The sequence below is a fragment of the Mercenaria mercenaria genome, chromosome 7 (assembly GCF_021730395.1).
Source record: "Mercenaria mercenaria strain notata chromosome 7, MADL_Memer_1, whole genome shotgun sequence".
NCBI lineage: Eukaryota > Metazoa > Mollusca > Bivalvia > Venerida > Veneridae > Mercenaria > Mercenaria mercenaria.
In genome coordinates this window covers 11,883,528-11,900,013 of record NC_069367.1, presented here as the reverse complement: position 1 = coordinate 11,900,013, position 16,486 = coordinate 11,883,528, and the positions used below count along the sequence as shown (strand labels likewise).

General features: G+C 33.9%; 1 protein-coding gene across 2 annotated transcripts in view; it reads right to left on the bottom strand.

Annotated features, from left to right (window-relative positions):
- The window catches only part of LOC123554920 (tumor necrosis factor ligand superfamily member 10-like), a 47,256-nt gene that overhangs the window by 23,697 nt on the left and 7,073 nt on the right, over positions 1-16,486 (bottom strand). For both annotated transcript variants that reach the window (XM_045345353.2, XM_045345350.2), the window contains exon 3: positions 3,263-3,299. In XM_045345353.2, the coding sequence (XP_045201288.2) occupies positions 3,263-3,299 (37 nt within the window). The remainder of the gene's footprint in view (positions 1-3,262; positions 3,300-16,486) is intronic.

Genomic DNA, 16,486 nt, shown 5'->3' with positions numbered 1-16,486 from the left:
TTTATCGACAGACTGCTTTAGCTAATTAATCTTCAAATACCAACTTAACGCATTTTCGCACCGAGTCTTGAAATGATGGATGTTTCTGTTGATACACCAAGAGAAATTTGCAGAGATTTGATTTAATTAAATCTAAAATTAAACCAGGAAATGTGATGAATTCAGTAACCAAAAATAATGATCAATTACATTAAAAAGTGCCGAGAAATACGAACAAGGTTAGAGAGGAGAAATGAATCACTCTCACGAACCACACTATCATTAATTACATTCTATGATAAGGCTCTCATATTTTTTGTTTTGAACATAAAATATCTCTGTTTCTTGCTAAATCCTATTTTTTGGTATTTGTTTCCTCAAGTATTTGCCAAAGGTTTGAATATTGATTAATATCATAGGAAATATTTCAGAACTCTTTGGTTTGATTACCTCCCTTTATTGCTCTAAATGTTTGAGTTCATTTGTACTATCTATAATAGTGTTGTTGTTTTTGTAACCATTTACATGTAATTATACATAACATCAATTACGAAAGCTGCTTTATCTGTTTTTAACATGAAAAATAAAAGCCTTTTGGGACTTTAAAACGTTTTATTATAATCATATTGACACGGCATTTATAACTTATAATACTAATTCATAACTAATGATGGTACTGAATTATCGGACAATTGGTTCATCTTCCCTACCCAGACTTCTCCCAAATCATGACATGGACACTTCAGTGTGCGGCGAGTTTACTGCCAGTACAATAATAGAAAGGCATTTTGTCAAGTTCCTGAATAATCCAAAAAGCATCTTGCTGTCGTTTATGCTTGCTCAATTCATAACAAAAAAGTACGTGTTTTCTCCGCTTAACGAACACACTTATGAATAATATGTGCATTTATATTTTACATAAATATATGACCAGGCAAGAGGGTAAACTGAATTAGCAATATTTAACATTGTTGTTATTGGTTGTAAGATATAAACACTTTTGAAAAGGTAAGATAAATAATGGGCTTATCATAAGTGTACGTATATGCAGCATAAATTGTACAGATTCAGTAAAATAGCTGTCAAAGTGACGGCACATGGCCATCTTTCGGCGGCTCACGAATACTCCGTCCGAAACCGTTTTAGAAAATGTTGCCAGAATATATATAATTGATCAAGAGTATTTAATGGATGGAATGTTTAATTTTTGTGATTTTAGCATTGGCAAGTGCAACTCGTTCGTCATCCAATTAAACGCGACAGCATGAATAAAAAAAAACTTGATTTTTGCTTGTAATAAAATGTAAAAATACAATTCCACAGTAATCGAATAAACTCTACAAAAAAACTTGTGACATTATGGAAACCACATGGCGGTAAAACTAATAACGTTAATGGAAACACACGACGTTTTTTGCCACAAGAATACAAACTTGATAATGAAATTTTACGAAGTGTCCAAAATGTGTTACATCTTTTCCAGAGACAGTGTTTATTCAGAAAGCTAAATTCATAACTCATTTTAGTCCTAAAGATCCCCAGAATTTCTGTACCTATAAACATGGCCTTAGTCATTTGGCTTATCGGGATGACTTATTTTATGATCTGATATTTTATAGTTGCCATAAGGCGACAGTCAAAAGTTATCACGCTGTCCCGAAACGTCGTATTATCTGGACTACTATAAACATAACAAAGAACATTTGAATCTTGTTATTTAAGCTTACATTATTACGGAAGGCACAGAGTATTGCTTGAATACTTAAAAACAAACTAAAAATGAAACACTTCTGGTTTTGTTTTGATTTCGACATGACTTTAGTGATCTCACATTCAAGATATTTCAAATGTCAATATTGTATATCCGTGAAATGTTGCGAAAAAAGCTGTGAGCAAAATTTCAAGGCGTAATTGTCTGATGTTTACATGTGTGTGTCAAAATGTTTAGAAATGAGGAAAAAACGCATTCCTCTCCCCTTACAAAAATGAGAAACCTTTTTTTTTTTCGTTTTGTGAACGCATTTTCTGAACGCCGCTAGAATATAAGATATGTACAAAACGCCTTTCTATGACAAAACTATTTACTGGAATCGTTCCTGTCTATTTACTTTAGAAATGATCCCTAAAAAAAATGTTCCTACACCAAAACTGACGTACAAACATGCAACTTAATTGGATTGCACGTTGTTCTCGTGAATACTGATGACAAGGTCGCATAACTAGTCACATGTAAGTCCTAATATACAAGTGAAAATCTTGTAACACGGCTGTTATATTCATTACTTCTCCCTATTCTAAATAACGAACACGATGACGGGCAAAAACAGGACAAAATGCGAGGAAATATGTATAAAACTCGTCCTTTGGGATAAGCTAAAATTCCGTCTTACAACGGGAATGATACATGTACGGTGAAATCAGCGCTATACAACACGCGTATATATAATCATACCAATATTTTCTCTTGGCAGCTAAGTACACTGCCCTATAAAAACATCTATGTTATTTGCAAATAATTGTTTTGATATTTCGGCAGCAAATTACTGTATGCTTATTACAAATACAGACATTAGTGTAGTTGCCTGATAGCTAGAGTGAGAACTAGAGTGTATATGTTACCAATAATCACTGTACTGCCTCATATTTTTTTCTCATTTACATGAATGTATAAACAGGTTTTTATTTCTCTAACAGATATCGAGTGTATGCACCTGACAGCATATACCTTACTGTATAAAAATATAGAAACTGCCATAGAGCTCCAGGGATTTAAAATATTCATGGAACATTCAATAGTCCTATAAGGCTTTTATTCATCAACGTTTCAAGCCTGAAATCTGCACTTAAACTTTAAAATGTTTTTTTCTCTGCGATTGTCACAATACCACATACTGCTAAGAAACTTTGCATGAATATTCCCTCGGTAGCTACAGATACCTCAGCAAAATCTCGTTACCTTACGAGTTTCTGGCAAATTTGAACATTTAGCGTTCATACGCCTAAGGTTCTGTTTTTAAACGTTCATGAATATGGGAAGATAGGCCTCTGACTTTGTGGATACATCTGTGCGATAGGCTCTTACCCTGAAAGATTACACTGACTAAAACTTTGTGCTACTTTTTCACAAATTTACTTCTTGTGGGCGTGAAGGAGATCATGTGGTAATTTGCTGCTTATATGGAAATGATGATGAAGGTTCCTCAAATCAAAATGTACAGGAATTAGCATCCAGACATCCAACTATTAATGATTATTAAAAGAAAAATAATGTAAAGGTTTTTACCGTGAGCCATTTCTTCCCTGTATTTCTTTTCAACAAACTGAAAAAGAAGGAAATGTCATAAAATATTAATTGATATAAAAACGTAACATAGTATAGATCAAAATAAGAAACACCTTTTTTTTTCATTATTCCATCATGAAAAGGAACAGTTTTATACCTTCAGAATAAACGGAGACACCATAAAATATTCTTCGCTATATACAGATTTGTCTGGAGGCTGAAAATTCAGAATTTACGTTGTCACATGGTCTTTCCAAAAGATATATATTTTAAGGGGAAACAAACCTGGTTTGTAGGAAACTATTTATTCCTCTACGTTATACCTTTTAAACATGCAGACTCGGCGGAATATAGGTAAAAACGCAAAAACAAACATAAACGCATGTCTGATTATTACATATATTTCTATGACAGAATATTATATGATTATAACGATGCATAGGGGATTTCTGGAAAATATATATTCTACATAACGACTTAAAGACATGCAGGAGAGATTCTCTCTCCGCATTATGAAAGTGCAGACATTCACGAGAGATGATATTCACGTTATCAAAATGAAAAGTCATACGTACTTCTGCAATCTTAAATCAACTCAAAGAAGTAAACAATCTATGGCTTATAAACAAACACTCTGCCACTGTTTAAATATTTCAATGACACTGCCAAACAAACATTGGGACAGGTTCAAGAACCTATCGACCTAATCTTTTCCTGAGAGTGTATAACTCTATTAAAATGATTTAGGACACTGTCGGCTTAAATACATAGGTATTACATCTAATTGCAGGTATGAATATGAATATGTCATATTTTAATAAAACTTAAATCCCTTCACAAACAATAAAAGCAAATGCCCCTTTAATGTGGATCAACGTAACACTTCCGTCAGTCTTACGTAAATACAAATATTTGACTATTTTCAGAATACGCGGTATTACCTCCCTTTGAATTTATACACGAGTAAACGCCCTTGTGGCGCTCATAAAACGGTACAAAAATTACAAAGTAGAGCTATTAGCGCCTGTCCAAAGATAAGCAGATGATTTATTATATTTACAGAAATAAAATTTCCTGTTAAAATAAAATGGAATAACATACTGATAGATTAAAGATACAGGTTCAGTCATTTCTCTTTAATACAAAACCTGAACGAAATTCCATTTTATCATCAGAATGATCGAGTGCTACAGTAAAACAATCACGTCGCGAACCATTGAATTATCTCAGAATTGATGTTAACCTTATGTTTTTTCTCAGTGCACCCCGGTGATTTTTGCTGTTCGCAGCGCCAAGTTTGCCACGAGTTGGCTGCGAGAAAACACGATAGAACTTGTCAATTTGGTCCATCAGTGTCGTCGTTAATGTATAGATACGAGATAAGACGGGCCTTTTATTAGATATGAAACCACGAGGATTCTGATCATCATGTACATGACTTTATTTTTATCATGTATTTATTGCTAATGCCAATGCGTGGGAAGATAATTAACCCGGGATCAATGTACCCACATTATACCAATTTATAGATATGCAATACAGATTTTTTTTTTCTTTTTTTTTTTTGCATTTTAAGTACTACATGTATTCTAACTACCAAATAATCCAACAAGATTCCAAAACATATTGCCGTATCAATTAAAACCCTATAGTTCCAGTCAGAAGCACCAGATACGTCTTATCAAACAGATAGCAAGAAAGACGTCTGTGGAGATGGAAGGATTCAAAGAAATTACAGAGTTTGTAAATCACAACCAAACAGAATGTTTTTATATAATATGCTTAAGACGTAGCATCACAAAATGTCCAGTTTAAATGGCTTTTAAAACCGTAAAGTTTGTGACCAAACATTTTCTGAACAAGCGAGACAATAAACGCACATAATTTGATTGGCCTATCACAGCAGAAAGTCTCATTTTGTTTAAAATACCGTTCAAGTTTATGACAATGCTTTATGAGATAAACCGGTCATTGTTTAGGCTGTTAATGAAATCAGCTTGACAAGTTTTAGCGGTAACTGACAACTAAAATCGTTTTAGATAATGGACTTCACCATCTACATCATGCGACGCGCATTATTCGCATTGATTAACATATTGTCGGCGAATCTTTGTCCAAACAGCGTTGTGAGTTCCTCGACAATAATATTACAGACCATAATTGGGTTTTGGAGTCAATCTGGACTGTGGAACAAGAAAGGCGTTTATTTTGGCATATATTTGAATGTGTGAGTAATGAACTTAAAGATTAAATGGTTGGATTTTTGAAAAGCTCGACTTTTACTAAATCTTAAAATTCAATTCTTATTCCGTCCCCAAATCATATCCTCGGGTATACTCAAAGCTTATGTATGTTAACTAAAACCAAAACAGTATCTCCCCTAAACAAAAGAAATCTATGATTTCAACTAAATTTTAACGTCATACCAAAGCGAAAATGTTGCCCGGAATACGACACGATCCGTTTTAATTACGATCCGTTTTTGATTAGAGCGGCGGCTCAAAAATGTAATTAGTGAAAGAAAGAATTCCTTTAATTTCATAATCACGTTTCAAGAGGATATTACGTTTATTCTTTTAAATGAATATAGAAATTTAAGTCATGTTGCGTTTATAGAATTTCTCCCTCTCGCAAGACAATATCTATTTGACAGCGGAAAGACATACATAACTAGAATATGACACCAACTGTTCTTAATATGTACAGAGGTAAATTTCAGGTCGTAAAGCATACTTATTAATTTTCTGCCATACAACGGAAGTTTGCCGTCAAATAAGGAATCAGATGTCTTTTAATATTAAATCGGAGAATGCATTTGTACGAACACGGTAATTTGTGAGTTTCAAATGTGTGTTTCTAGAAAAATATTTGTTTCTTTGCAATTCAATGGAAAGAAATTAAAGAGAACAGAACAGAATGGAACAGTGTCAAAAGACGAAAAATGAAGTAACAAAACAGAAAAGATTAGAATGGAATAGAAGAGAACCGATACGAGAAATAAAACAGAACTGACTTCATTTTTCTATGATTTCTTTAATTGCATATAGGAAAATAATATTTAACAGTGTTTGGGAAAACAAATGCGGAACTGCATATGCTGTAACATTATGAAATTAGAGTTTGCTTTTCAAAACTCAAAGCGGTCAATTTCATATTAACGTAAGGTGCCAAAACATAATTGGCTCTTTCAGTCAAAATATACGACAACATAAAAAAAATGTACCACGGAGACTATGTCACAGCGCCACAATGTCGCCACGCCACGGCACTTGATTTAACGTAATTAGGCGGTCGTTAAAAGCATTTACTTTTTTATCTGATTATAAAAATGTTTAAACAGACATTTGAAAATCGATTCAATTTTGACAAATTTTCTTTGTAGGGAAATGCCGTAAACACTTTATGAAGACAGCATGTATCTATATTTCAGTGTAAAGAAAAACTATATTGGCGGCCTACATCGGTGAGTGGATCATGAACTCGCAATGCTTTTTTTCTATCTTGAGTTCTTACAGGGACAAAAACTGTTGTCACGTAATGTTTCTGTCACCTCCTGACCATAGGATCTGGCTAGCATGCATTGGTATAAGCATTTCGTTTGACGACCTAACCGCAGCAGACATGAAGACAAAATACATACACATGAGAAATAAATGTCTGCAGGACATGTACTTAATGAAACAATAACAAAGGTTTCAAACAGACAACCGATGAAACACAGCCTGGAGGAGGGTCCTAGATAGGCAAATAAATGCAATATGGGATCCGAAAGCAAGCCCAATGTATAAGTGCATGTGTATGTGATTATCTCCCTTATAACAATGTTTCTCTATAATCTGCATTTACCTCCTTTTCCCGCTATGATTTTTTAAAAAGGTCTTATACGGAAGTACTGACATGTACAAACATTATTACACCACATAAACTGGTTATAAATCATGATCGAAATCGTATAAACAGTCTTCAGCTTTTTAAGATAAGGTTTATAACCTTGAAAGTTTTTTACAAAATGTTTGTAATCATCCATGTAAAACTTGTTACACAGTAAAACGATTATTATAAGTTATAATTGTCAAAAAGGTGATTTCATACATAATATCCTCACAGTTAAATACAAAAGACCATTAAAATGGTATAAAATGGCTGCTTTCCTCGCATCGTCATAAAAAATATTATCACATTCAAATCTTTATAACGTATCACTTAAAAATATCAGGAGCGGTAATAATTAGTCAGGTACGTCATTCAGTCAGCAATACTTAATCGCTTACTGTTAACATGTACAATAATAAAGATCGATATTGAATAAGACCACTTTAAAATGTAACATCAATATGCATTGTCAACAAATCAAAGAACGGCGTTTTGTTAAATGTATTGATAGTTTAGAAAGGATCAATGTAGAGAGATTCCGCTAATGGTCCATTTGTTTGTATATCCAGTTCAATGTAAAGAGAACATGTGCAAGCGAAAAAGTCAATTGTGAAATTCATTACAGTTGCGGGGTCGGTGTCTGTGAGGATATAAGAATATATTTTGATATGAATCCGGTGTGTAAAGCATCGAACTGCATCAAATCAATGAAAATGGCACTAACAAATGTCTGACGTTTAAAACCTTGACTTTATAATGACATACAGCGTGACACACTTTATGAAATTGCTAAAACGTTAAAATCGACAACGTGGTTCAACTTCAATAAATGAAGCGCAATTTACACGTTCCTTTACTACTCCAATCAGATAAACTCATTTTATTTGGTTTAACACAGACACAATTGAGGTCATACGGCGACAGTTCCAGCTTTTGACGGTGGAGAAGAGGCACTAGGTGCCGTTTCAGGCATGGTCGGGCAAACGGGTAGGGCCATCGACCTTCCGTAAGCCAGCTCCTCATGTGAAATCTACACCCCGGGTCAGGTTTCACACCAATACCGGTGCGGGACAAGTGATTCGAAGGCAACGGCCTTAACCACTTGACCACGGAGCCACACTAGCTAAATTTATACTTGTAAAAGTATTGATACTGCATGAGAAACACTCGAGTCTTTCCTTAGCCTAGAAATCCCTCTTTTAACTACATCGATCGACTTTACTAATGCATTTTAACGATTTTCGTTTGTTTTTATTTCCAGACAAGCAGTGAAATAAAGCCGGCGTCAACCACCGATGACAGTGATTGAACTAAACAAACACAAGGACCAGAAATACTTGATTCTTAATGTCAATTTATCTCTCATGTTCTGAATTATTTATCGAGTAAATTCGAGAATCTTCTTGTGCTTTTCTTGAGTGCCCTACACCCACTGTAATCTTTGACAAGAGTTTTCCATCAACTCACGACTCTTCATACATGCTGTGTATATTATACATTCAAACTTGATACGGGTCATTAAGAAAGTGTTAAAATCCATTTGTAGACTAAGAAATGCTTTTATCAATTTCATAAATATTAATTTGTCTATTCCATTAGTAATTCCCTGATAACCAAATTAGCAAGGTTGGTTGGTTGCTTTGGGTTTAACGCCGTGTTTCAACAGTATTTCAGTTATGTAACGGCGGGCAATTAATCTAACCAGTGTTCCTGGATTCTGTACCAGTACAAACCTGTTCTCCGCAAGTAACTGCCAACTTCCCCACATGAATCACAGGTGGAGGACGAATGATTTCAGACACAATGTCTTTTATCAAATCGTGAAGGAGAACATATGCCTCGCCCAGGGCTGGAACTCGCGACCCCGCGATCCGTAGATCTGCGCTCTCCCTATTAACCTAAGCGGGCGGGCCAAATTAGCAAGGACCCAGGACAGTCAAACCAAGCGCAAATGATGATGACGATGGTGGTAATGAGGATGTGGGCGATGATGATGATGATGATGGTGGTGCTGGCGGTGGTAGGTGTAACGATGATGATGATGATGATGATGGTGGTGGTGGCGGTGGTAGGTGTAACGATGATGATGATGATGATGATGATGATGATGGTGGTGGTGGTGGTGGTAGGTGTAACGATGATGATGATGATGATGATGATGGTGGTGGTGGTGGTGGTAGGTGTAACGATGATGATGATGATGATGATGATGATGATTGTGTTCTTTTATGAAATTCCTGTGTAAGCAAATCACCTGGCGATGGTTTCTTTTATTTACACTTTCATATAGCTTCGCAACATCATGGGCGTTTTACATGTGAAAAAGAAGCGATCGACATTGCTTTATTTCTTGTGATTTCATACACAGTCATTAGACATTATTAGACACATACAACAGTCTAACATATGGAGACTCTAAAAGATAATCTTATTCTCCTCTTTATGAAAGAATGAAAACGTAATTTTCTGTATTTACATGAACTAAGTACAAGGAGTTCCCTATGAACTTATAACGAAGTGTCATTAGCTACAGAATAATACGGGAGCTATTAAATACGACTTTTTTCCTTTAGGTGTTTTACCTTTTATTATTCTATCATTACAACAAAACTTATAGAACGTACTAACTCATCCACTTCGAGATAAATAAATTGTACATAAACTGTCGTAAGCCAAGAGGGAACAATTTGCTATCTTCAAACGAGAAGAAATAATGCCGTATGAAATGTATATAATTTAGACATAAAAGTGTAGCATTCTTCGGACGGGATTAATTACCGGCAATTATACGATTTTTGTCTGAGAATAATTCGTGTTTTATTGATTAATCACCGAGATAATTATGTATTGCTGAACAAATATTGTGTATTCATAGACCTGACAGTTTTGATAGTGAAACAGATGGTGACTTTAGAAAATATTGATCGTTTCCAGACCACAAGCTGTTTCTCCGGTATATGTGCATCACATCGAAATGACTTTTGTTTTTTTCCGCCGCTCTGTTACTTGTCAGCTAGTAAAAAACTTCAAATGTTTGACGGTACTGAGAATAAAGCAATAAAGAAACAGGGAAAATATAGATTTTTTGTATCGCTACATCTTGAGTTGATATTAGTCTTGTATATAAACTAATCTAGTACACGCTGGCAGAAATTCCTTCATAACACTGATATATCGTGTAATTGCTTATGATATGCATAACAAAATAACACACTCTGACCTACTATGTCGCTAGACAAACATGTACAAGACAGAATGTATAAGACTAAACCATCTGTATCATAGAAAAGATACTTGCATAATACTGTACGGTATAAGCGCAGCTTATGATGTTTCGAAGTAATCGGAGTCACTGCAGTCTAAAAGTGACTAAAGTATACTTTAGCACTTTCAACAGATCTTAATTTTAAACAATATGAGACAGCTAGAGTTCGTTTTTTAGAAACGATTCAGAGAGTAAAAACCAAGTATTCACCGCTGCAGCTGTTTGCAAAATGATGTGGCCTCCATGCAACAGCCACAATTTTTGGTGACAAAAATATATATAACCGTTGCACACCTTGTCCTGCAAGTACGTGACACTCAAATACCTTAAAACGTCTCGCGCCGTTTAGAGAAAATTAATATAAAGGTTAACTGATACCTTAACGAAATCCATGACATAGGTCTATAAACCATTCTAAACAACAATTCTCATTAATAACTTAACCATTATTAAAGATATATATCAAAATAAATTGCATAGAGAGATAAGATTCCATGCAATTCAAACGTTTCATGTATAAAAACATTTGAACAAACAGCGGCGTTAATTTATCTAGTTTAATAATGTCTCCCTTTAATTCAAATTAAACGGGAAATATTCTTTTGTGCGAAAAAGACTCTTTATTAACAGAGCTATCATAATGAATTGAACCGTGCCATGAGAAAACCAACATAGTGGGTTTGCGACCAGCATGGATCCAGACCAGCCTGCGCATCCGCGCAGTCTGGTCAGGATCCATGCTGTTCGCTAATGATTTCTCTTATAATAATAGTCTTTGAAAGCGAACAGCATGGATCCTGACCAGACTGCGCGGATGCGCAGGCTGGTCTGGATCCATGCTGGTCGCAAACCCACTATGTTGGTTTTCCATGGCATGGCTCATTATTAATAAATAATTCTCCTTGAATTTCATAGCTGAAACTTTCCTGGAGAAATCTCATATGAGGCTCGCGGTACTGATGGCATGCATGGTCACGTGACAAAATACTAATTTCGAGAATTTTCTTTTGTTTTAAGATTCATTTTAGCTCGATTCTGATGAATTTTTCAAGCTTATTTGAACCCCTTTTCTATTTTGGATTCACACGACGAAAAATACACTCCGCGTACCCTTTTTCTTGTCTCAATCTCGAGCTATTAACCGGGCAACAGAACAAACTAGGGACTGGCGATTTATAGCAGAATATATAAAAAGGTATACTTTATAATTATCCTATGACCATTGGTTGTTGTCCAGTTGTTGTTTTTTTTTTTTATTAATGATAATATGACAGTTTATTCATCACTGATTTGCAAATGGAATGTGGTAAAATGGTAGATGTCGATGCTTTTGATGATAATTTGCAAATGGATTTGATAATGATATAAATGATGATGATAATTAGCAAATACATTGTGGCAATGATGTAAATGATGATACTTGCATATATATAGTGGTTATGATGTAAATGATGATTTTGATGGTAATTTGCATATATATTGTTGTTATGATGTAAATGATGATACTTGCATATATATTGTTGTTATGATGATTTTGATGATGATTGGCAAATATATTGCGGTTATGATGTAAATGGTGATGATATAATGATAAATTGCATATAAATTGTGGTTATGATGTAAATGGCGATGATATGATGATAAATTGCATATAAATTGCGGTTATGATGTAAATGGCGATGATATGATGATTAATTGCATATAAATTGCGGTTATGACGTAAATGGCGATGATATGATGATAAATTGCATATAAATTGCGGTTATGATGTAAATGGCGATGATATGATGATAAATTGCATAAAAATTGCGGTTATGATGTAAATGGCGATGATATGATGATAATTTGCATATAAAATGTGGTTATGATGTAAATGATGATGATTTGATGATAATTTGCATATATATTGTTGTTATGATGGAAATGATGATACTTGCATATATATTTTGTTATGATGATTTTGATGATAACTGGCAAATATATTGCGTTTGTGATGTAAATGGTGATGATATGATGATAAATTGCATATATATTGCGGTTATGATGTAAATGGTGATGATATGATGATAAATTGCATATAAATTGTGGTTATGATGTAAATGGTGATGATATGATGATAAATTGCATATATATTGCGGTTATGATGTAAATGGTGATGATATGATGATAAATTGCATATAAATTGCGGTTATGATGTAAATGGTGATGATATGATGATAAATTGGTGATGATATGTGGTTAAATTGCAAATGGTGATGATATGATGATAAATTGCAAATGGTGATGATATGATGATAAATTGCATATAAATTGCGGTTATGATGTAAATGGTGATGATATGATGATAAATTGCATATAAAATGTGGTTATAATGTAAATGATGATGATTTGATGATAATTTGCAACTTTACTGTGGTGATGATGTAAATATCAGATGATAATTTTGATGATAATCTGCAAATATACTGTGATAATGATGTAAATGATGATAACTTTGATGATAATTTGCATATATATTGTGATCGTGATGTAAATGATGATGATTTTGATGATGATGAATACAACATAGTCATTAAACGAGGTCTACATTTCTGAATGGTACAGAATAAACATACATGTACATGTATATAAATTCATATACGTTGCATGTTCTATACATTGTATGTACATGTATATCAGTTCATATACATTGTATGTACACGTATCCGATAAAGAATTTTAAAAAGTACACAAACCTTTATGACTGAACTGAGATATAAATAAAAACTGTCAATATAAAACCGAAAATCAATCAAATTACGCGTGTCAGCTTGATCAAACGTTTTATAAGTATATATACGTTGTCTAGGTTAAACAAATGATGCGTAACGAAAAGACAGTTTTGTATAGAATATGAAAAGCGGTGTATATAAACGCATTATTATGTATGTATACTTGTACGATTGGGTTTCATTCATTTTGAAGTTTCCAATTTCCTTATTTTCCTTGATTATCGATTATGTAAAGAAAAAATCGGCAGCAATTATTAAACCTCTGCGACTTTTTAACAGATTTTATCTGTTCTTAAATGCTTTAAAGGTCATAGTGTGCGAGAATACTGACAGTTAAACAGTCATTTTATTTGAAATAATAACTTTAAACTCTCAGAAGTTCAAACACTTTTAGAAACATTTAATTTGTTCTATTCTTATTAAAACTTTTTCGTTCTCTTTCTTTTCGTCACGTTCTTTTGTACAAAATTGTACGAAGCAAATGAAACGTTCCGTTGTGTCAAATCAAGTTCGGTGTAATATTTTACTCGTATTTCGGCTTCATGTTAATACATCTATATATTTGACTTAAAAAGTGTCTTTTTAGTATATCAGTAGTGCACGTGTCGGCTATTGGATGCATATTTAGTGCAGTGCCGACGATTACTTCTATTCAAGCTTTATATTTCATAAAATATTTACTTTTTAGCACTGCTTTTTTTAATTTGATACCCTAAAAACGAGACCTTTTATTTACCGACCGATGAATGTACTCGGAAATAATTATGAATCAAAATATTTCACAATCAGAACTACAGAAAAGATAACTTTCCGATTATTACTCATCCGAAAGTCCTTTATGCTATTTAATCCACTTAAATGACGAATTTGCATATTAAAGAGGTATGAATATCGTTTGTTTACATCTTCAACAGGGTCGAGTTATGAAGTTATGTCAAGTGTTAATACATGTTTCACTTATATACAACATACTTTTGCTAAATGTACGTAATAAAGCAAATGTTTCACTAAAATGTAAGTTTATATAATAAGCATGTATATTTTTCATATATCTGTCAGTATATATCATATACTTCAACTTTAAACAAGCACTGATAGATAGAAGCTTCTACCAGGATTTTACAAACAAACTTTCTCATACGGTTGCGCAGGAATGGCTTTCAGTAAAATGACAGGTGCACGAATGACTTTATAATGAGCACATGTAAAAAGGTAAAATCAAAATAAAAAACGGTGATATAAAAGTGATATTTTATGAATAATTTCATAAATATATTTAACAGCCTACTTCATTATACCTAAAGATCTGTCTTTTAGGGTAAAATTTATCATAATTACAATAAAATGAAACGCAATGATGAAATATCCAAATTATGAGAAATACGTCATTTCAAACTCAATTTCTCCTTTTCCTTCGCAATTTATCACAATTAAAAGAAAAAACGTCCAAACTAATAAAATCTGGATATATACATTCATTAAACTTTGCGATTCACTTGCAAATGTTTCATTGTATTGACTGTGCTGTTTCAACTTCCGGCTGAGTTGTTTCTAAACTCAAGCCCGTTGTTTCAAGTCCCGAGTGGGCTGGTTCTACTACCAACCTTGCGACAGAACAGTTCTAAATTGAGAAACTGTGACTAAATTTGCTGTTTGTTCAAGTACATTCTAATTAATTCAAATGGGGAGCGGTGGCCTTGTGGTTAAGGTGTCGGCCGCTCAACCCGTGAGTCGTGGGTTTGAGTCCCACTGGGTCACAACCATGCCTTCTCATATGACACCAGTACTGGTTTTTCCAGGAAGCGGACTCAAGAGTGGTTCAAATAAGCTTGAAGCTTTCATCACAATCGAGCTACAGTAAATTAGTATAAACTAATACAAATGTAAAATTAACACCTTCCTCGCTCAAAGGTGTATATACGCTAGTTGTCTGTTGCATATCTAGCTAAAAACAGGAACGGCGAGCCTGTGGGATTTACATTCGGCGTGCACATAAATTCAAGAAATGTGTAAATTAAAAGCACAATTTTATTTCTAATTTTCAAACAATTTACATTACAATTTGGATCAGAGGAACACTTTAAACACCTTTAGTGCTGAATAAAAGAGATAACTTGTGAGCGTTACATCTGTTTTGAGATGTTTGTAAATTGTATGAAACTAAACGGCACGTGCCTTCATCTGTTACAAACTGTCGTCTGCTTCAACATCAAAACGTTTGTTTACTGAAATATTGATTGCTACTGATAATTATCATTTGTGATCAACTTTTTTTCATACTGAAAATTTTAAGTTTTGATTGTCAGATAGTTTCGATAAGGCAGATGCGATATAACAGCCTCCAATTTAGCAGACGATAATTGATAAAATGGTTTACCACGCTCAGCTGAACCGATTTATGGGAGACAAGAATGAAACAACATTATATCATAAGCAGACGACACAAAAATAAAATAAAAACAAAGTAAAAATAAGAAAAAACATCATCAAAACGAAGCTTGTGTTTTGATTTTGAAAACATTCGGGAATAATGAGAGGCAGCAGATGTCTTTCACCAGGGGGCGCCGATGAGGTATCATAATTATGCAGTTCTTTGTCAAATTTTCAAGGTTGCACATTCGGAGTTGAAGTACTGAACATTAAACAAGATAACAACCACCGCTATCTTCAGCATTATCACCATTTGCTACTTTTTCCTAATGTTATTTGCACCACCTTTCTTCATCATCATCGTAGTCGTCGTCGTCGTCGTCATCATCATTATCATCATCATCATCATCGTCGTCGTCGTCGTAATCATCATCAACAAAAATAGCAACCATCATCATCTTCGTCGTCATCATCATCACTGTCTTCGTCGTCGTAATCATCAACAAAGCATTATCATCATAATCGTCGTCATTATCATTGTCTTCGTCCTCGCTATCAACAACAACAACAACAACATCATCATCATCACTGTCATCATCAGTGACATCAGTAGTAGTCGCTTATTTTTCTTATGGTTTACTATGTATCACTTTCACGTTCACATCATCAAAAGCAGCAGCAAACGTAACAGCAGCAGCAGCAGAAGCAGCAACAGTAATAGAACCATGAGGAAGTATTAATATACCATTTACTACCACTGTGTCATCATCATCATCGTCATCATCATAGTATTTTATTACTGTCATCATTAACAACAAATGAGCCAGTGTGTTAGCATTTAGTATGTCATCATCATCATCGTCATCATCATAATATTTTTATTACTGTCATCATTAACAACAAATGTACCAGTGTGTTAGCATTTAGTATATCATCATCATCATC